At 42.7% G+C, this 20,568-nt stretch overlaps 2 protein-coding genes across 6 annotated transcripts; both read right to left on the reverse strand.

Moving 5' to 3' along the window:
* Window positions 1-209: 209 nt before the first annotated feature.
* LPAR5 (lysophosphatidic acid receptor 5) lies at window positions 210-8,286 on the reverse strand. The gene is made up of 2 exons (XM_051963565.1): window positions 7,124-8,286; window positions 210-1,888 (listed from the first exon to the last, which is right to left on the reverse strand). Exon 2 carries the CDS (start codon window positions 1,751-1,753, stop codon window positions 647-649), a length of 1,107 nt encoding a protein of 368 aa, XP_051819525.1. The 5' UTR covers window positions 1,754-1,888; window positions 7,124-8,286; the 3' UTR covers window positions 210-646.
* Window positions 8,287-8,992: 706 nt separating this feature from the next.
* On the reverse strand, window positions 8,993-19,997 carry ACRBP (acrosin binding protein). Of its 5 annotated transcripts, none has more exons than XM_051963562.1 (10): window positions 19,684-19,997; window positions 18,999-19,139; window positions 18,695-18,789; window positions 18,040-18,142; window positions 15,558-15,825; window positions 14,876-15,044; window positions 14,044-14,223; window positions 13,738-13,905; window positions 9,959-10,042; window positions 8,993-9,449 (listed from the first exon to the last, which is right to left on the reverse strand). In XM_051963562.1, the coding sequence occupies exons 1-10, from the start codon at window positions 19,724-19,726 to the stop codon at window positions 9,327-9,329; spliced, it is 1,374 nt and encodes a 457-aa protein (XP_051819522.1). In that variant the 5' UTR covers window positions 19,727-19,997; the 3' UTR covers window positions 8,993-9,326. The 5 variants fall into 5 exon arrangements, with proteins under 5 accessions (XP_051819522.1, XP_051819520.1, XP_051819519.1 ...); XM_051963560.1 differs by having other exon boundaries at window positions 18,999-19,172; XM_051963559.1 differs by having other exon boundaries at window positions 18,999-19,214.
* Window positions 19,998-20,568: the final 571 nt, after the last annotated feature.

A 20,568-nucleotide genomic window follows, 5' to 3' on the forward strand; every position in this document is an offset into this window, starting at 1 on the left:
CTTTTTAAAGGTAGAAGAAATGTGGTAGATGAAGGCATAGGTATTTGTGACAGATGTGAGAGGAGATCAGAAACTCTGATAACTTCTCTATGTCACAGTTTTGCCACAAACCAACCATGACCTTGTCCCACTGCCCCATGTCAGAGTTTAAGAGGTAGATTATTCTAACTTCACACCAAAAAGAAAGTTGACTCCGTAGAGAAGGAGAATCATTTCCTACCTTCAATTTTATTAGTCGATGACTCCTCCATCCTTCCCTACCACCCCACTCCTACAAAACAAAATAAAGGGATCTAAGGCCCAGTGGTATGAGGAAGCATACCTTGCAGAAAAAATTCTAGTGAGGAAGCTTTTCAGCAGACTGTTCAACTGGGTAACTTCAAATGGGCCAAATTCAGAACTTGGCATTCAGGTTTCCCTATCTTTGGGCAGAGGAAAGAGGAAAGGATTTCTCCTCCTCTTTAAGAAAGACGGTTCTATAGCACTCCTTCTTTATACTTAAGACTTTGTTTGTTCCTGGAAATAAGAGCCAAGATTGAAAGCTGAGTCTGGGTACCTATCCTGTCTCCACACTACCTTGATCATTTACAATCTCATAAAGTGCATGAGATTGGAGTTGGAGGGGAAATCCAGCCAGTGTTTCTGCTCAGATAGTTGAATCTTTGATGGGTTGAGTGAAGGACTTTTCCAGAGGTGTAGGTGAGAGCAGTTCACAGTGAGAGGTGTCCTCAACATTAGTGGAGAGAGTACCACTTTCCCGTTGCCTAGGTAGTCCCTGAGATCCATTGGCAGATCTGACTTTTACCCATCGTGTAGTTCCCAGGTCTCGTAGGGTGTTTCGGAAGCCCTCTGCACTGAAATAGTACACAAGGGGATCTAAGACACAGTTGGCACTAGCCAACACTACCATCACCACCAACACCTGGCGCACCTTGTCCCGGGCTTCGGAGCTGGCATCTACCAGCTTTCCCCTAAGCAGCCCATACACAGCCAGGGCCGTATTGTAGGGCACAAAGCACAGGAGGAAAATGACCAGGTTAGCCAGCAGGAGGCGCACCGTTTTCCTGCGTCTTTCACTCCTGGTGGTGCTGGGCCGGGCCAAGGTCCAGAAGACCCGACTGGAAGAGTAGATCATGGTTATCAAGGGCAGTATGAAACCCAGCCCTTCAGCAAGAAGTACCAGCGGCAGCAGCTTGCCCTGCCACAACTTCTCACTGAAGCTCTCGAAGCACAGGTTGACAGTGATGTTCTCATAATAGCAAGGTGAGGGAGCATGAACCCGAGCAGCAGGCACAGCACACACCAGGATCAAAGCCCAGACCCCCAGGCAGAGCAGTCTTGCCACCATAGGCCTGCGTAGGTGGCGGAGCCGCAGCGGGTGGACGATTGCAACATAACGATCCATATTGATGAGGGCCAAGAAAATGCAGCTGCCGTACATATTCATCTGGAAGGCAGCCCCTGCTGTCTGGCACAGGAGGTCGGGAAGGGGCCAGTAGTGAAGAGCGTAGTAGGATATCCGCAGGGGCAAGGAAAGGGTAAAAAGCAGATCGCTAGCTGCCAGGTTACACATGTAGACACTGACCACCGAGTGGACCTGTAGGGCTCGGAGGAACACCCATAGTGCCAAGGCGTTGAGGGGAAGACCAGTGGCAAGCACCAGACTGTAGCCCACCAGGTGCAGGCGGTGGAAAAGTCGATAGTCAGGACACGCGGGGATATCAGGGCCAGTGGAGGTGGAGTTGGCCGACATTTCCCCAACAAGTGGGCTAAGCTAAGGACATTATCCCTCAAGTTGGGCGGGAAGGGCCAGGGACAACCAAGATGGAGTAGAGGAAACAGGGAGAAGCCAGAAACTCCAGTGCTCCTCTTTTATTACAATGGGGACCTGAAATGTGAAAGGAAGCCCAAGTTCAATAGCCAGAAAGAATAAACACATATGCATATCATATCATATACAATAACTGAAGCAACTGCAGGAAGTGGGACTTTTTTCAGTAGTTCCCCCCCACCCCCCACCTCCTCAGGAAGTCCTGAAACCATCCCACTACTTTTTCAGGTTAGCCTAAATCTGTACTCAGATATAATTGACTTCTTCCTTACCATCCTGCTTCCCCTTTTTCCCTCTTAATTCAAGCCAGAATTTTTCTTGAACACATACATAATTTTGTCCCTTATTTATAAAGTCTTCTGAGCACTTAAGTACTCAGTTTACAATCTCCTCGTAGGTTGATGAGCACTCTTTTCATTATAGCTCTATAAAGTTTCTCCAATTAGATATAAGCTCTTAAGGAGTTCATCTTCTATTTTTCTACATTTCCTATTTCCACAGTCCCTTATCTAACAGTGCTCTCCCTTTAGTAGGTACTCAATGGTATATGCTAAATTGATCAAAACATCAAGACACAACTGTTACATCCTGCCAGAGACTTATCATGTCAATTAACCACAGCTTAACATTTTCGCAAATGTTATGTCACAATTATATAGAAGATTCTGAAAGGCTTTGTATAATCCAATTTTCCTTCCACTCTCCATTCCAATTGAGAGGACTTTATATGCCTTTCCTATAGAATAGCTCTCAAAATATGTTACCACTCCTAACACTTTAAAGGTTAGATAATAATTGTAAAGTACTTAGTACAGAGTCTGGCACATAGTAAGTACTATATAACTGTTAGTCATTATTATTATATATTCTACTAGTCCCTCCCCAAAAGCCATTAAGCTTGTAAGCACTCTGTTTGGCTCATAGTAGCCATTTAACAAATACTAATTGATTAGGCACATAAATGAACTAGAGGAACTTCTATTTTAAAAACAAAACTAATTTTACTACCTCCTCCCATATAGTTGGTTTGGAGAAGCAAAACAACCAGCCCACCATGGATCTTTTTTTTGTATATTGGAATTCTCTGGGTTTTCTGAGTTCTGCCCCTTTTCCAACCTCCTTTAATTTAACCCTACCCTATCTTCCCCGTCCCTTTCTCTGACTTGATTAGTCCCTAAGGCCTACAGTGGGATAGATGGGCACTGGGCCAAGCCAAATGGGAAAGAGAAGGAAACTGAAATGGGTGGGGGAGGAAAAGGGAATAGGTAGGGAGCAGTTGAAATCTGCCATCTCAAATCAATACATCTGTTGAAAGGAGAAGGCCCTGTATGTATTTATGGGGGAGGGGGAGAAGGAAAGAGAGAGGGTGTGGGTAGGAGAGGGAACAGAGATAGAACAGCTGCCCTAGATCACAGTCCTAGGGCCTCGTTTCATCAGACATCTGCAACCAGGGGAAAAAAGATAGACCTACAGATACAAAGAATGAGTATACGAGGGAGAGAGACGCAGTAACAAGGACATATATAGTTAAACTCAAGCCTAGTAAAATATACAGACACATGAAACAGGGGACACAGAGATGATCAATTAGCAAGTATTTATTGAGTATTGACCCTGAACCCAGCCTTGTGCTAGAATCTCTAAAAGTATGTGGTCTGTGCCCTTGAAGAGCTTACAAATACACAAAGATACGGACATACATACACACAATACACACTCTCATACCAACAAAAATACACAGAAAATGCAACTGATACATATTCAATACAGTAAAGTAGATTTATGCCCTGTTGGACACACTGACTCCTCCTGAGTAATTTTCTCCCAAGTCACCTAGACAGATTCCAGTATGCAGCCACCCTCCTTTAAACCTCCTATGCTCTCTCCCCTCTACATCTCCCACTTTTAACCCCAGCCCCAGGCATCTGTCTTCTCACCTGTCCTGTAGCTCTCTGTGATCCATCTCAGTGCCCTCTGAGCTGGGCTGGGCTCTGCACATTGCTGAGATAAGCAAGGAGGGCAGGGTTGTCCTATGCAGCAGACAGGAAGTATGAGAGAGATTGCACAGGCCCAAGAATTCCTCCATTCCCCCCCTACATACACATTTGGTACCCCATTGGTTGATGGTTATTGGCTGGTGGTGGTGGTGGGGAGGGAAGGAAAAGGAAGAAGAATTTCTGGGCTGAGGTGAGAAGCAAGAAGACATGCACATATGTCAAAGAGAAATAGAAAATCACTTTCCTCAACTTCCTCATTTCCAAAAGAAGTGCCACTAACTCATCTCTACTGGCACAAAATCTCAGTCACCCCTCTGACTTCTCCTCATTTAACTAATTACCACCTCCTATTCATGAGTCTTAAAAGGACTCTCTCCTTCCTATACTTTAGGAATTACACCTCTCTCCCCAACAACTATCTAGATATCAGTGGGTTTGAGAAAATGCTCTGTAAACATTAAAGTATTCTATAAATATGAATTGTTATAATTACCATATTATGGGAAGGATTAACTTTCTGTTAACTGAGTTCTGAGGCAGCTATCTTCTCTTTAGCTCCATTCTGTAGCCTCTTGGTGAAGGGAGGCTAAAGAATCAGAAGATTCTTAGTGTCTTGATGTTTACTGATATCTTACCACCCTAACAGATAAGTTTTTGTTCTGCCAGTCTTCAAACTCTACTCTAGTGGTTTAAAACTATTGCCTTTGGTTTGAGTTCAAAGAAATTATAGAACATACACAGCTGCCTATCCAACCTGATTGGTGTTAAGCTATCTGTCTGACCCCCTGAATATCTGGCTTCAGACAACCTGAAGCTTAAGGAGGACAGCTTCATTTCTTTCTTTCTATCACCTAAACATCTTTGTTATTGTTCTCCTCTTCCATTAGAACTTAAAGAGCTAAGCCTGAGTCCAGGTCTTTTTTTTTTTTTTTTTTAAGGCAACTCAAAGGACCTAAGTGTGGCTCTTAGCTCTGATGCTTACTGTGTGCCTTGGGCAAGCCACTTACTGTGTTTGGACCTCAGTTTCCTCATCTGTATATGAGAATTTGGGACAAGATTGTCTCTTAAGTCTCTTCCAGAGAAAGCTTTTAAGTTTGCTAGTCATTCTGATATCTCTTTTGGCCAACTTGGACACAGACCATGGTTCAGCCTCCTGAGAAGTGGCCTCCACTGCTTCCTGGATGTCACACATGCTTCCTATTCCTATTTTTAACAGCTCAGACAATAAATAATCAACAAATTAGAATGGCTAATTTGGTTCATGAAGCATGACTTTTATGAGAATATGTGTGGTTGATATGATGCCTGTAGTGAATGTCAGGTCAGGTCAGCCCCTATAAAAGGCCAGCTCAGCTCTTCAATGAAAGTTTCAGTGGCTTTCTTCTCCTTGCAATGTCTCCAGCTATTTCTGCTTTGCGCACTCAGCTCTCACATAGTTTCTCCCTCCAATATGAGTAAGTATGAAAAGTCTGTGTCTTGCGATGTTTCTGAATCCCAATGTTTCCATATAGAATGAAGATATATGTCCCTAAGACTGGTGAATTTGTCTGATGGTACAAGGGTAATCTAGTGTAATGAAAGAGCAAAGAATCTGAATCTAGAAAATTAGGATTTGAATTCTGTCATTTACTTGTCTTGTAACTATAAACAAGTCCTTTCATATTATTGTTCTGTAAGGAACGACCAGCAGGATGAATACAGAGAGGACTGGCGAGATTACATGAACTGATGCTAAGTGAAATGAGCAGAACCAGGAGATCATTATATACCTCAACAATGATACTGTTTGAGGATGTATTCTGATGGAAGTGGATCTCTTCGATAAAGAGAGCTTTAATTGATCAAAGATGGACAGAAGCAGCTACACCCAGAGAAAGAACACTGGGAAATGAATATAAACTGCTTGCATTTTTGTTTTTCTTCCCGGGTTATTTATATCTTCTGAATTCAATTCTCCCTGTGCAATAAGAAAACTGTTCAGTTCTGCACACATATATTGTATCTAGGATATACTGTAACCCATTCAACATGTAAAGGACTGCTTGCCATCTGGGGGAAGGGGTGGAGGGAGGGAGGGGAAAATCGGAACAGAAGTGAATGCAAGGGATAATGCTGTAAAAAATTACCCTGGCATGCGTTCTATCAATAAAAAGTTATTAAAAAAAAAAAAAAAAGAAAAGTTGGAACTTTAGAAAATTATCTCCATAACCTGAAAGACCAAAAGTCAAAAACTGCCTTTATTACATGTGCCTTCTACATGTGAGCCTCACTACCATTGTATTCTTAAATTTGAGCTCACTTTTCCCAAGGATAAATATTGTGTTGTTTAAAAAAAAAACAAAAAAAACAAGTCCTTTCTTATCTGTAAGCCTCAGTTTCCTTATTGATGATATTTATCCTATCTAGCTCCTATGGTTGTCATGTAGAAAACACTTTGTTAAGTGAAATATAAATATGAAATCATGATGATTAGCTTTTTTCTAGGTTTTCCCCACCTGTCCTTATCTCCATTTTCTTCAAGGTCAGAGTTCAGGAACAAGGTAGTTAAGGGCACAGACTGCAAAAAAAAAAAAAAAAAAGAGAGAGAGAGAGAGAGAAAACGAACGTGCGAGAGACACAGAGGCAAGTAGACACAGAGACTAGTCCTATGCATAGGCAAGAGAGAAAACCATCTACATGGCAGGCTTAGACCATATGCCATAAAACCATATCTTCCCCCAAATCTCATCTTCATGACACTTCCCCTATTAGTTACTTTTGAGTCAGGCCTCCCAGAGAGATACCCCTAGAGGGATAGTATATTGCTATCAACCCAGGTAACCAAAAGGATCTTAGGGGAATAGAACAGATAAGTGAGTTTTGATTGGGGATAGTGAGATGGGAAGAGAGTGCCCAAGTACAGAGCACTGACCCAGGAAAGTGGAGCTGGGTGGGGCAATGCTAATGGAAAACTCTGAAAAGTTTAGAAAGCTGTTAAAGATTTTGGGCATTAAGAAGAAGATAGAAGCAGGCAAGTGGGACAGGGAAGTCAAAAGAACTGTGCCTAGTTAAATGACCCACAGGAAGAGATCTACAGAGGGGGCTTTTCCTATGGAGGATACAGATACAGATCTCAAAACTTCTGGGCCTGACTGGCCCTATTCATTATGAATGCTAGTTTCTCTTGGAGTTGTAATTCATCCAAAACCATTCACAGGACCAGAGGCCATCATCATCTTCCCCTCTCACCCCCATTCTCGGGGAGCCTGTGTGTACCACTAGGGAGTACGCCCCCCTGCCAGTGATACCCCCATACCTGTGTTCACCACTGCTGTGCCGACACCTGGTGCTTGCTTCCGCTGCACTCTCCAAGCTGGGCTGGTAGGACCTGCTCTAGAGGCAGGTTTCAACACACCCACCCTAGCATATCCTGGCATGTCCTTTTCCTGCTCATAGCTCTTAAGTGATCCCAAGCAGGGAGGAGGGAGAGACATATTTAGATGCACACACAGGAATAGATACATTCATACACAGGAATAGATACATGCACACACAGGAAGAGATACATGCAAACAAAGGAATAGACACACACGGAAATAGATATGCACACACAGACCTGCCTCTCCCTGCCCATCAAACACTGTCTTTCCCCGCCTTCAGATAACTCCTCCACATACACACTAAAATTTTTTTTCTGGGAAGACTGCCTGATGTACCCACTTTGCAGGCACCAAATGAATAATAAGCATCGCTTCTGATTCTCTTTGCATTTACCCTCATGTCATTCCTCCTCTGACAGTGTCTCCTCCTTTTTTTTGGATCTGTAAGATTGCTTAGCACTAGAATAGAACTCACTTCTCCCCAGTGGCTCTTACACTGCTGGTATTCAGGAAACACCAGAGGTTAATAAAAGGGAGTCACACCAATATACACACACACGACGAGGGTGGGACAATGATCCCATGAGGAGGCTGGGCAAATATCAGAGTAGAGTTTCTTAGAGCAGGTAAAATAGGAGTTCCCTGAAAGGACCAGTGATCCAATGTCCCTTTGCCCCCAACCTCAGCTCCCATAGATTGAATCATCTTTATGGAAATTATTCCTCCATGTATTTATTCAGTCCATTCTTTCCTTTTTTCTTTTTTTCTCCCTTGAGGCAATTGAGGTTTCTGAGGGACAACCTATCCAGGATCACACAGTTAGATATTAAGTATTAAGATATTTGAGGTCACATTTGAACTCAGATCCTCCAGACTTCAGAGTTGGTGCTTTATCCACTGCACCACATAGCTCCCCTTTCTATCCTGAATTCTAGTCTCTCATTCCCAACCGCCAAATGTATATTTCAAACTGGGTGTCCCACAGACATCTCAAACTCAACATGTCCAAAAAGGAACACATAGCTTCCCCTTCAGCCCCATGAGTCTTGTACTGTTGATCTATTGCCAACATATCTCTTGTATCTATTTCCTTTATTCTTACCAAAAAGAAAAAGAAAAAGGAAAAAAATGAGAGATGACCTCTCTATGTTGCCCATACTGGAAGCTCTGAGTTTTGATTTGTGGTCCTCAGCTCCAGGGGGCTTGCTAGATTAATGATGGATTTAATTAAAACTATCAGGTTTTTTCCCCCTCCTATCAGTTTTGATTATTGTAGCTCAGACCCAGCAGCTCAAGAGCTGGGATTATAGGTGTCTATCACTGGAGCTAGCCCTGCCCCCTTCTTGGCACTCACATTGCTACTAGTCTACCTTAGGTCCTAAGCATTGCTCAGCTGGATTACTGCAATGGATCTGCTTCAAGACTGCTCAATCTCTGTATCTCTAGTGCTTAGCCCAATGCCTGATTTACAGTATGTTTTAATAAATGCTTCTTGATTGAATGATTACACAGAACACACTAAAGACTCTTGGGCTGCCTAGATTTAAGAACAGACACCTTTAGACATCATAGATATGTAACGTTCCCAACCACAGTTTCAGCAGAATCCAAGATCTGTTTCAATTACAACCTCCAAATTTACTCAGACTTTCAACTTCCAATGGCAGGAAGTTGCTTCCTTTATGTCCCATGGAAGAGACAGGTTTTCCCTCTGTAACAACATATATACAACATGTGCCATAGGCTTCCCAGGATTTTTGTGTAGTGCTAGGACCAAGGGATAATAGATAAAATGGGATCCAAGATTGAAAATAAATATTTATTTAGAGGCACCTTTTTGGGGAGCACAGGTATAAGGCAGGTGAATTTCCTCATCAAAATAACAAATGTCCTTCTCTGTTGCCTCACTTCCAAGAACAATGGGAGAGTGGGGTCAGGGACCAAACGACAAGAGGTTAGACAGATGGACTGGCTGAGGCCAGATTGAGGGACAAGGATCTTGCTGAGGGACCAAGAGAGATGGTATGCTTGAAGGAATGAGGCTGGAGAAAGAGTTGGGAGTGGGTAAGCTTAGAGAATGAAGAACACTGGAGTGAATCCAAGTGACCATAACCTCTGCTATCTCCTTGGTTTCCAAGTTCATCCCCCATGGCCCAGGGTTAAACTGCTGAACTCCTGGCTCCAGAGCAGTATAGCCTCCTCGCCTTTGGCTATGTTCAGTACTGAATACGTCTCATTCTTCAAACATCTCACGCGGAACACCTTTGTGGATATTATGGAAGGGAGAGAAGAATATGGGACAGCAGGATGCAAGACAGGGAAGAGTAGTCTCAAACTCATAAAATGCTTGAATCATAAGGCATCTTCAAGAGCATCTATCTGGTCATCTTCCAGAAGAGGACAAAGAGCCCTTGACTTGTCCAAAGTCACAAAGATAATAATCAAAGGAATAGGATTAGAACTAGGTTTCTTAATTCCTAATCCAATGCTTTCACTATTACACTTAACTGCTTTCTCTAACCCCTTCTACTATCTTATCCCATTTTTCACCTAGGGGATTTCTTATTTTTCCTAAGAATTAGGGAGTCAGTGAAGAGGTTCTAGATGGGGGCTTTGAACAAAAAAGAGGAAGGAGGTCTGTATGGAGAGAACTATGCCTCCTAGCAGCTCTCAGAAGAGCTCACAAGAGACTAACCTGTTTGGGGTAGGATTGAGGGTTTATGTAGGGAAGAGGCCTACATGAGGGTGGGGCAGATCCAGAATGGGCTCACCTTCTTGTCCTGGTTACGAAGCAGACACTGGTGGCTTTTAAAAGCGCAGTAGTTGGGGTACTGCATATAGTCCGAGTCACAGATCTAGATCAGGAGTTAGGGATCAGAGGATAAGGGGATATAATAAAAAATGACAACTCATATTTCCATTATAAAAAAATCACTGATGATGAAAGTGAGACAAAGAAAGTTATGCAAGTGAGACAAAGAAAGTTAAGATAATTTGCCCATCCATGGTCATTCCAATAAGTATCAGCCAGGGCTTATACCCTGATTCCCTTATATTTGATTCCAAATGCTATGCTCTTTCCATAATATCACACTGCCTCTCTAGTAGAAAGAGAACTCAATGGTGATCAAGTTTAACTCATATCTAAAGGATAAATCTTTAAAATCTTTCTGACATCTAGTTTCTCTTTGAAGACTTCATTAACAATTCTGACTGTAGGGCAGGTAGGTGGCACAGTGGACAGTGCTGAGCCAGGAGAAAGGCCTGAGTTCTAATTTGGCCTCAAACACTTACCAGCTGTGTGACCTGGGCAACTCATTTAACACTGTTTGTCTTAGCTTCCTCATCTGTAAAAGTTGCTGAGAAAGAAATGACAAACCACTCTAGTATCTTTTCCAAGAAAATCCCAAATGGGGTCATTAAGAATTGGGCATGACTGAAACAACTCAATAAAAAATGTTAGGAAGTTTTTCCTTCTATTGAGCAAGAACTGTCTATAATTTTTCATGGCTTTTAGTTCTGCTCTCTGCTACAGTTTAAATATAACAAGCTCAATTCCTTGTTTTTACCATAATTTTTCAAATATTTGAAGATGCTACAATGTCCCTTCTAAGTCTTCATTTCTCCAGAGTAAATATGTGCAGTTTTCCTTTAAATGATGATTCTAAGACATGACTTCCAGTCTCCTTCCTCTGCCCAGGAGTTCTCTAATCAGGTCTAATGGTTAGGATGCTGAACTTGGAATCAAGGATGATCTAGGATCTAGTCCTGACTCTGACACTTAGAAAATGGATGACTCTTGGCAAATCATTTCACTTCTCTTGAGTCTCAAGTTTATTCATCTGTAAAATGAGATCACAGATGGCACCAATCTCAAAGGGTTGTTGTAAGGGACAAATAAAATGCATAGGAAGTGCTTCGTTATGTTCGCTATTGGAATCATGAAACGGGGTGGGGTAGCCATGTAAATGGGACTATTTCCATTCTACAGATAAAGACATTAAGGCTCAGAGAAGTTAGGTAAATTGTACAATCCTTTGTGTAGCTCCCAGTCTAGCCCTTTTCTCACTTTACCATTGTTGCCTGTCAACACATAGGGTCCAGCTAATATGACAGAAAAAGAATCCCAAAAGATGTTGAGGAGCTGAAATGATGGGTCAGAGCTGATGGGATAGCACCATCCTATTAAGTGACAAAGGTAAATATAAAATCCCCCTCATGTTGACATCAGTTATATCAATTAAGGAATGAGGGAACATGTGGCTCAAAAATAGTTAATGTGAACATGATTTGGGTTTTCTAGTGCACTGCAAACTCAATATGTCAACAATGCTACCCACCTTTAAAAAGAATCTGGGAACCCTCAATGTGGGAACTCCTTCCACCAACAGAGATGGCCCTGATCTTTTCTTGAGAGGGAAAGCCTCACTCCAATCTTAACAAATATTTTTTGTTTGTTTATCTGTTACCTCTTTTAAATCTCATACAACAACACTGTAAGAAGAATACCATTATCCCATTTTGTAGAAGAGGAAACTGAGATTCAAGAACACTAAATGACTTGATCATGATTTCACAGCTAGAAAAGTCTTCAAGGTATGGGATTCAAGTCCTGTACTCCATTCACTAGGAAAGTGCTGAATAAACCTTGAAATTTTTCAGATGTGAGTTTTTATTAGCTATTAATCCCTCTCATCTTCAGATTTAATAAATAAAGCATGACACCCACTCCATCATCTACATAATTAAAAATTGGGATAGCACAAAGTTCCAGAAGCACATTTAGCTAATATCCTCTCCATTTTGATCCCAATTCATTAATCACCACCAGTTCTAAATCCATCTAAACATAACATTGCTGAGATCCTCTTTTTATCTTATCCACCATGAATACTAGCCACTCTCTTAGAACACTGTCCCTTAAAAGTGTCACAGGACATGAGGGATTTGAGAAATGGACCTTCAACAAAAGGGATCTTCTTCTAATTCTACAGATACTCTTGCTCGCACTCCAAAAGACTGTAAGTCCAGAGCACCTTTTCCCCTTCTCTCACCCTATCTCTTACTCTTCAAGTCCTCAAAATAGCTCAGATTTATATTCTTTCTCAAACATGATCTTATCTGAACCTTATGACAAGCTTGGGAGGTAGAAAGTGCTAGTGCTATTACCCCTTTTTACAGGTAAATAAACTTGTCTAAAATTAAGGAGTGGTAGGCAAGCCTACCGCTTTCCATTGTACTAAGCTCCCTTTTAGGGACAGGTGAATTGTTAGGGAGAGGAACCAAAAGCCAAGAAGGGTAAGAAGTGGCTACTTGGGGATTCTCTTCCTGGGGAAATGGCTAGAAAAGGGGGCTATAGGATAAAAAAAAACTGGAAATAGAACTGCTGGTGCTGCCTGTCTTCAGTAAGAGACAGAGGTTGGGGATGGTTCACAGTACCTACTGGAAAGGAGGCAACATATTTTTCTGGAGATGATGAAAAAGTGGAAGGTGTTAAATGTCTAGGGTTAATAATTAAGGACTCAGTAATGAAGTAACTAGCAATCCCACTCTTGGCCTCCCTATATGCTTTTCTTATTCTTGCTGAACTCATAGCAGAAGGGAGGAGGGAAAGAAGACTATTCATATAGTAGAATTAATATGCTTGGTAGAAAAAAAGGATGATTTCAGAAAGTAGAGTCAGAATTGGAAGTCAGTGAGATGAGGAAACAGAATCCTAGAGGAATAAAGAGAAAGGAAAAGAAGGCAAACATGGTATAATGAACAGAGAATGGGTCTGGAGTCAGGAAGAACTGTGTTCAAATTCTGTCTCAGACATTTATTAGCTGTGAGTTTTGGAAAGTCAAAACTTCTCGATTCCTCAGTTTCCTCATTTGTAAAATAAAAAGATTGGGCATGACAGCCTTGTGGGCCTTGATGGTCTGTTCCAACTCTAAATTCATGATATTAGGAAACTATACAATAGGATTTTTAAACCAAAAGAGATCTGTGAGATCATCTAGTCCAGATCAGCTGCAGTGGAAACTGGGGTCCAGGATAGTTAAGTGATTTGTTGAAAGCAAAACAGTTGATGGCAAAGTTGGTAAAAGTCCCAAGTTCAGCATACTTTCTATTACTCTACAATTTTGCCTCTCCTTTTAATCACAGGAATTCATCTTTCCATTCCTTTGGGAAAGGAAGGTTAGCAAAGGGAAGAAAGAGCCGTTCTTTTGTTTCAAGGTTATTGAGCCAAATTAAAGATAATTGTCACATGAAGGTCTCAGCTTCTTCTCTAAACCACAGAAAATCAAAAGTCAAGCATATTGGAAATGTCCCAAGTATATTAAAGGCTTGAGTCTGAATCTGTCTCAGTTATGTACTCTGTGACAGTGGGCAAATCATTTAACCTATCTGGGTCTTATTTCCTCAAAGATCAAGAGTCTGGACCAGATGATCCCCAAGGTACCTTTCAGTTCTAAATCAAAGAGTTATGATCTATGCATGACTTGCAACAGAATGGTTGAGGGCTGAAGAAGTCAAAAGAGGATGGGTCATGGGGAAAAGTTCTGACCTTGGAGGGGTAATCTCCTTCCTGGAAAGAGAGGAACTCAGTCTGCAGCCAGTTGGAGACTCGGGGGTCCTCACAGCCCTTTGTGGCCAGCTGACCACACCAGAAGTCCGTGCCAAGGCCCCCATACAAATCCAGCCCATAATATTGGCCCTCCATTCTAGGGCCCACCTGCAATACAGTATAAATGTATAGTTCTTCTCCCTAAACATTCTCCCAAGGCCACAATCTTACCTCCCAAAAGATCCCCAGAGTTGTGATTACCCCCAACAATGAATTTCTATGGTCGTAGCCACCTAAGTTAGCTACCTCTATGCCTAGAGTGGTATCCTGAGCAGAGACCAATGGGCTGAGAAATTCTTCTTTGTGGTTTTCACTGCAAGGCTCCCGCATCAGAGGTACCTCTGACTGGCACTGCTCTAACTTCAGGGAGCAGAACGCACAATAAGGGCAAGTTTCCAGGTGTCTTCGACCGAGGCTATCACATACCTGGAGGCAGAAAAGGCTATGAAAGGAGAAATGCTAGGCTAGTATCTCCCTCTCTTACTCAAGAACAATTTCTGGGAATTATTCTAAATGTAAAGATCTTACAAAAAAGAAAGAAGAAAAACATGCAGCTAAATGGGCAAGGACAATTAGGGAGACAATAAAACTAGATCCAGTCTCAGGTTCCCTGGAACAGGATCTGACTTTTCTGGGTATCAAATAAGCTGGAGTTTCAGAATAAGGGAAGGAAAAGAGAATTGCATGAGGAAATGCTAAGAATACAAATGTAGAACTGGATTCTAGGACTAGAATCTGGTCTCATCAATTCAAGGCTCTGAAGAACTAAATTTAAGTCCCTGACTACTCTAGAATGATTTTTAGGTTAAGGGGTCTTGGACCTTTCATTCACAAAAATGTGAAAGGAAAAATGTGAAGAATCAAAAATGAATTAATGCATAGCTTAGCACAATGCAGTATGCATAATAGGCTCTAAAAATGTTTGGTGAATGCAATTTTTTAAATTGGATACCACATTGGAGAAGGCATAATAGGGCAGACAGAACGGGTAGGAGTTAATTGACAGAGGCCATACTCTATATTTGATAGTGCTGGGCACACTAAATAAATTCCTGCTCAATCAAGCTGAATTGAATACCGTGTTCCCGAAGCCGTAAATCTGTTCTTCAATATGTTGCCAGGCTTTGGTCATAGGGATAGCAGGGCAGCTGCCTGAAAGGATTGTGTAACACAATACCAACAGGGCCTCCTCCCCAGTCAGAGAGAGGAGACCTGGGGAAGACATGCGAGGAAAGTTGGAAAAAGTGCTGTAGACAGAAAGACATGTATAGTATAACATAAAAGGAAACAATGAGGCAATTTCACACACACACACACACACACACACACACACACACACACACATACACACACACACACACACACCCCCGTAATTCTTCTTTCATTAGTCACCCAATAGAGGGCCACAAACCTAACCCCTTAAAAAGAATCTTAGAGATTATGTAATCCAACTCTCTCAATGGGGAAACTGAGGATAGTACTTGTGAGTTGCTGAACCAGAACAAGAATCCAGATTTTCCATCTTTCAAATTCAATGTATCTTCCATTACAGTGAATGGGCACATGACTCTTTCTCCCTCTTGCCCATGCCAATAATGACTATAAAACAGGTCCTGGAATAGGCAGAATAAGGATGGGACAATAAAGCAGCTACAGAAGTCTTGATGGATCTGTAAGAAATCGAGCTTGGCCTGGGGAAGTAAGACTGCTACATAAATCCGCAGACTGGTATTTGAGGGAACCTTGTCTTTATCTTTTACCTTTCAAAAGAATCATCTTCATCAACTTGGGTAGTCTTGTTCTGGCTCCCCAGGACGTGGGCTGATCGAATGAGTTCCCTGATGCCCTCGATCACTGCAGGGTGAGGGTCCTTCTTCCTCACCTGTCTGGTAGGTAGGGGAGTGGGAGATTCTGTGCGAGCCTTACTCCCCTTCTTTTCCACGGAAAGGGAGGACTGCAGAAGATCCTTCGCTTCAGTGTGAATCTGTTCCTTCCAGGGCAGATACGTTTCAGGCCTCACTTCCTCTGCTGCCATGGAGAAAGGAAGAGGTAAGAAAAGAATGGAAGAGATGGGACAATTAAGCTAGGCAGTCTCTGTAGCTTTCTCTCCCCAATAACAGGCTCATACTAATATACTATTGACAATACTCACATTCACCCAAATATTTCCACATACATTTAGGTACACAAATAAATACACAAGCAGAAATAAACAGATTGAATCAGACATGTGCATTCAAAGATGCAAAAAGCATGAGTTCCAAAATTTGTTAAGTACAAAAGCAAATACTGTTACTAAAATAATTAAAAAATACATCGGACATGGCAAATTGGCAAACTGGTGGTGGAAGAAAAGTATTGTTTTTAACATCATCCCACCACCCCTAATGTCATTCCCCTCCTTCTTCCTTAGCCTCTGCTTCCCTATCACCACCACCACCACCCACCACATTTAAATTAAAGAACATTAAAGCTATGAGAACTTTGAGACTATCTAGTTTAACTCCCTTAGTTTAAGCCAGAACAGAAAACTGAGGCTGATTCAAAGATCCAAGATGATCAATGTACATAAAATCAGAAGGGAAGAAGGTAACTGAGGAAGAAAGAACAAAACAAAAACTTGCTGCAAGTTTTTCTGATAAAAGTTTCATATCCAAGATATATTGGGAACAGATGGAAATTTATATGAATAAGAATTTTCCCCAAATGATAAATGATCAAACAATATGAACAGGGAGTTTTCTGAGGAATAAATCCAAACCATTGATAGCCAAATTTTAAGATGCTCTAAATTATCAAAGTACAGAAATGAACATTAAAGCAACTATGGGGGTCTCTATTTTACATCCATAAGATTGGCCAAAAAAAAAAGGAAAGGAAATTATACATTCTGGAGGGAATATGGGAAAACAAATACATTAATATAGTCCTAATAATCGTGTGAATTAGGTGCAGCCATTTCAGAAAACAATTTGAACTATGTTCCCCCCAATTTTTATACACTGTGCATAGTCTTTGACTCAGCAAAAATCATCTGAAAAAGAAAAAAACAATTATAGTAGCTCTTTTTTGTATTGGCAAAGATCTGGAAACGGAGGGAATGGCCATTAATTAGAGAATGCCTGAGTAAGTTATGGCATATGAATGTGTTGGATTATTATTGTGCTAACAAGAAATGATGGAGGGATGGTAAAACCTGAGAACTCTTCTACAATTTGATGCAAAATGAGCAGAACCAGAAGAATAATTTATACAACAGCGATATTGTAAATACAGACAACTTTGAAAGTATTTAGAATTCTGATTACCGCAATAACCAATAGACTTTCAAGGGACTTATGCTGTAATATGCTACCATATTGCATGGGTAATGTAATTGCCCTGACAGACTGCTGACAGACTCAAGGTGAAGAATGAGACAAAAAATTTTTGACTTGATCAATGTGGGAATTTGTTTTGCTTGACTATGAATATTTGTTACAAAGGTTTTGTTTTTCTTTTTCAAAATGTGTGTGTGTGTAAAGCTCGAGAAAATAGATTTTTGTTAATATATCTATATAATCGACAGGTAGATTATATCTATCAGCTCCCTTAAATATTGTTGTGGTTTTCAGATTCAAGCTGTGACTGTTATTTCTTAATGGGGAAAGGAAGAACCCAAGCTTTATATGACAGATTTGACCCCTTTCTCACCAAATATCACTTACAAAATGTACACACATAGTAACTAGCAAAGACACCCATTTATCCAAGTTGAGAGCAATACAGAAATTAGACAAAGTACACATAATATACCAGACAATACTGATTGAAAGATTCTTCCATTGAGAATAAGGTAACTCAGTTCAACCAAGAGAGAATCCCAGACCTCACCCAAGGAGGAATTTCCTGAAGTCTTGAGTGTAGTAAGCTGGAGATAAGGACATATTGGAGATTGCTAACTCCTCTCAAGTCAGCTTCTTCCCAGACTCTTATTAAGCAACCTCAAGTGTGGTTTGGCATGATCCATCTTTTCTCTTGAAGCACCGGAAACTACTGTAGAACCCGAAAAGACTCAAACAGCATCTCAAAGTCTGATGGGAAGAGAGTTCCCCTCTCTCTTGCTCTTGCCAACTGTGCCCTGCCCCTCACAGGAGGCATTGATCTCCACAAATAAGGAGACAGTCTCAGCTAGCAGACATGCATCATTCTCCCTTACTGGGGATGAGATTGAAATCTTCATGGCTGCTTGAGGGAGCTCACCTGTTGTGACATGGGGCAGGCTAAAAGGGACTGTTGTTCTGTCCATCCTGGTAAAGATCTCAGGGGATGAGAGAGGTGGGGGTGACGGGGAGCACAAGACCCTCTGCAGATGGAAAAGAAGAGGAGTGATGGGGAACACAACTCTTTCTGCAGAAGGTTGGGGATGGCTTCCCACATTGGTACCCCAACCCTTTCTTATTCTTTAGCTTCTTCTCAATATATCCTTTTCTCCAATAGATCCTAGGCTATGATAAAAGAGAATTCTTTCAGAAGACTGAATTCTCTGAAGGGGTTCCCTCCTGTTATTAGGGGTATGTCTGAGCTATTCTATATTCTGTAATGTTTTAGTTAGATAACTGGAATCCTTTAGAGAAACAGAATGACTGTTTAGGTCCACTTTCTCCCTCCCTGTATCTGCATCTTTTCCCACCTTCCATCTCAGTAACTATCAAGTTAACTAGATTGTTGAATGCACCTTGAATACAAAAAAATGAAGTCTTTACACTACTATCATCTGTTTTAATATCAGGTTAGGAAAGTACACCCTTTCCCAGATTGGCCCCCATTCCCACTATGAGTTCTAATTCCAATTTTGCCTTCTGCTTCTTCTAATGAAACCCCTGGACATAAGGACTTTCCCCCCCTCCAACCTCACCTTGGCATAGTAGAGTCGGTTGGCGCAGCGATACTGGGTAAACTGACAGAAGGACTCAAACCAGGAAGCAAAAGGTAGGTCTGTGCAGACAGAGCCTGGGGATTTAGGGTTTGGGAGTTAAGGAATAGGGGGTTGGAAGTGGTGAACAGAAGAGAAAATCATCCCCCCCCCTGCAATGCCCCTTGCCCTCCTCCTTTCCCCAGAGACAGGAAGGCAGGACTGCGTGGTTGGCTCCCCAAACCCGCACTTCCCCGTGCCTCACTCTCCCTGGCTGTCTCTGCTTGGAGGCCAAGCAGGAGCTCACCCTGGGGCAGGATGCCATGGTTCTCATATTGGTCCAACTGAACAAGCTTGTGGTTCTGGCAGCCCTGAGTTGCCCGGAGGCGGCAGGTAGTCTCCGCTTTCCAAATTGGGGTCAGGGCTGAGAAGAAGCGCTCGTATTCGGCTGGAGAAAGTGGGGTGCCAGAGACGTCAGGGCCTGGGGCCGGGAATGGGGCAGGTGTTGGGGCCAGCAGGATCGCTGCGGGCAGGGACAGATAGACACATGGAAGTATGACTGAGGGATGGATAGATAATGAGGGCATAGATGTAGCAATGCATTCATTGCTAGGATGGGTAATGGATGACAGAATGGATGGATGGGGGGGTATGATAGATAAATGAAATGGGAGATCATGGGTGAATGGACAGAGAAGGGGAAGAAATCCTAGGATTCCTCCCGATTACCCCCCAAATTTAGTCTAGGTCTAGTGAGGGGGATGCCCAGGCTCACCGGCCAGGGATAATGTAACACCAAAGATGAGACCAGAGACAAGTGGGAAGAGATGACGGGACCTCTAGGGGAGATTGCCTGTGGTTCAAGAGGCGGAGCTCTCCTCCGGGGCTAGCCAAAGGTGGGGTGTTCCAGAGGTGGGGATGGAGAGGCTGGGCGGATATCCGCAGATATCACCCCAAAGAGAGGATCTCCGGCAGAAGAGAGGAGGTCTCACCTGCCAGCAGTGGGAGGGGAAGGCCAGAAGCTTGGCTTCTCATGGCCCTGGAGGCTCGGCTGCCTGACGCCCACGCGAGCCTCCTACCTCACCCGCCAGCTCTCAACCGGTCCCTAACAGAGGAAGGAGAGGGCGGGGCCGAGAGAGGAGGGGCGGGGCCTACGAGACCAGAGGCGTGGCCTTGGAGACAGAAGGGGGACCGTCTCGAGAGCGGGGAGGGCGGAAGAAGGCGTGGCCTGTTGGAACATAAAGGAGCTACCCCAACCCCCCCCACCCCCTCGGCGGTGCAAGAGAAAGAACAGAGAAGGGGCGGGGCCTGACCTGGAGAAGATGGAGTAAGGCGGGAAGGCGCCGGGCCTAAACCATACTAGGGCGTGGCCGGGAATTGAGGGGTCGAGGACGGAAGCCTGGCACCGCTTCGTACAAGAGGAGGAAGTGGGTTTCACAGTAAAGGGCGGAGCCCGAAGACTGGGAATGCGTGAGAGGAGGGGCAGGGAAGAGTTGGGATTAGAACTCAGAAGGTAGGGTAATTAATACAAATTTTATAATAATGATATTAAAATAATTATAATCAATACCGATTTTAGAGGGATTCTCTTTTGGTTGAGAACACCACCATAGACAGGGTCAATCCACCAAAGTCGGAGTCATCAAATCATTTGCCATGTCTTGTCAGTGCCATCTGCAGGTAGACCTTCAGACCCTCCGTTACTTTCCAATCTGATTATTGCAACAGTTTTCTGACTCCCTCCCTCTTCGAGCCTCCTTTGTCTTGAAGTTGTAGATTTCTTTAAGGACCTTGCCTTAAATCTAAATTCTCATTGATTGGCCAACAATAAGTCCCAGGCCAAGCCCCACTTGGTCATTGATTGGGCCCTGATAAGA

This window comes from Antechinus flavipes, chromosome 5, assembly GCF_016432865.1.
Source record: "Antechinus flavipes isolate AdamAnt ecotype Samford, QLD, Australia chromosome 5, AdamAnt_v2, whole genome shotgun sequence".
Classification (NCBI taxonomy): domain Eukaryota; kingdom Metazoa; phylum Chordata; class Mammalia; order Dasyuromorphia; family Dasyuridae; genus Antechinus; species Antechinus flavipes.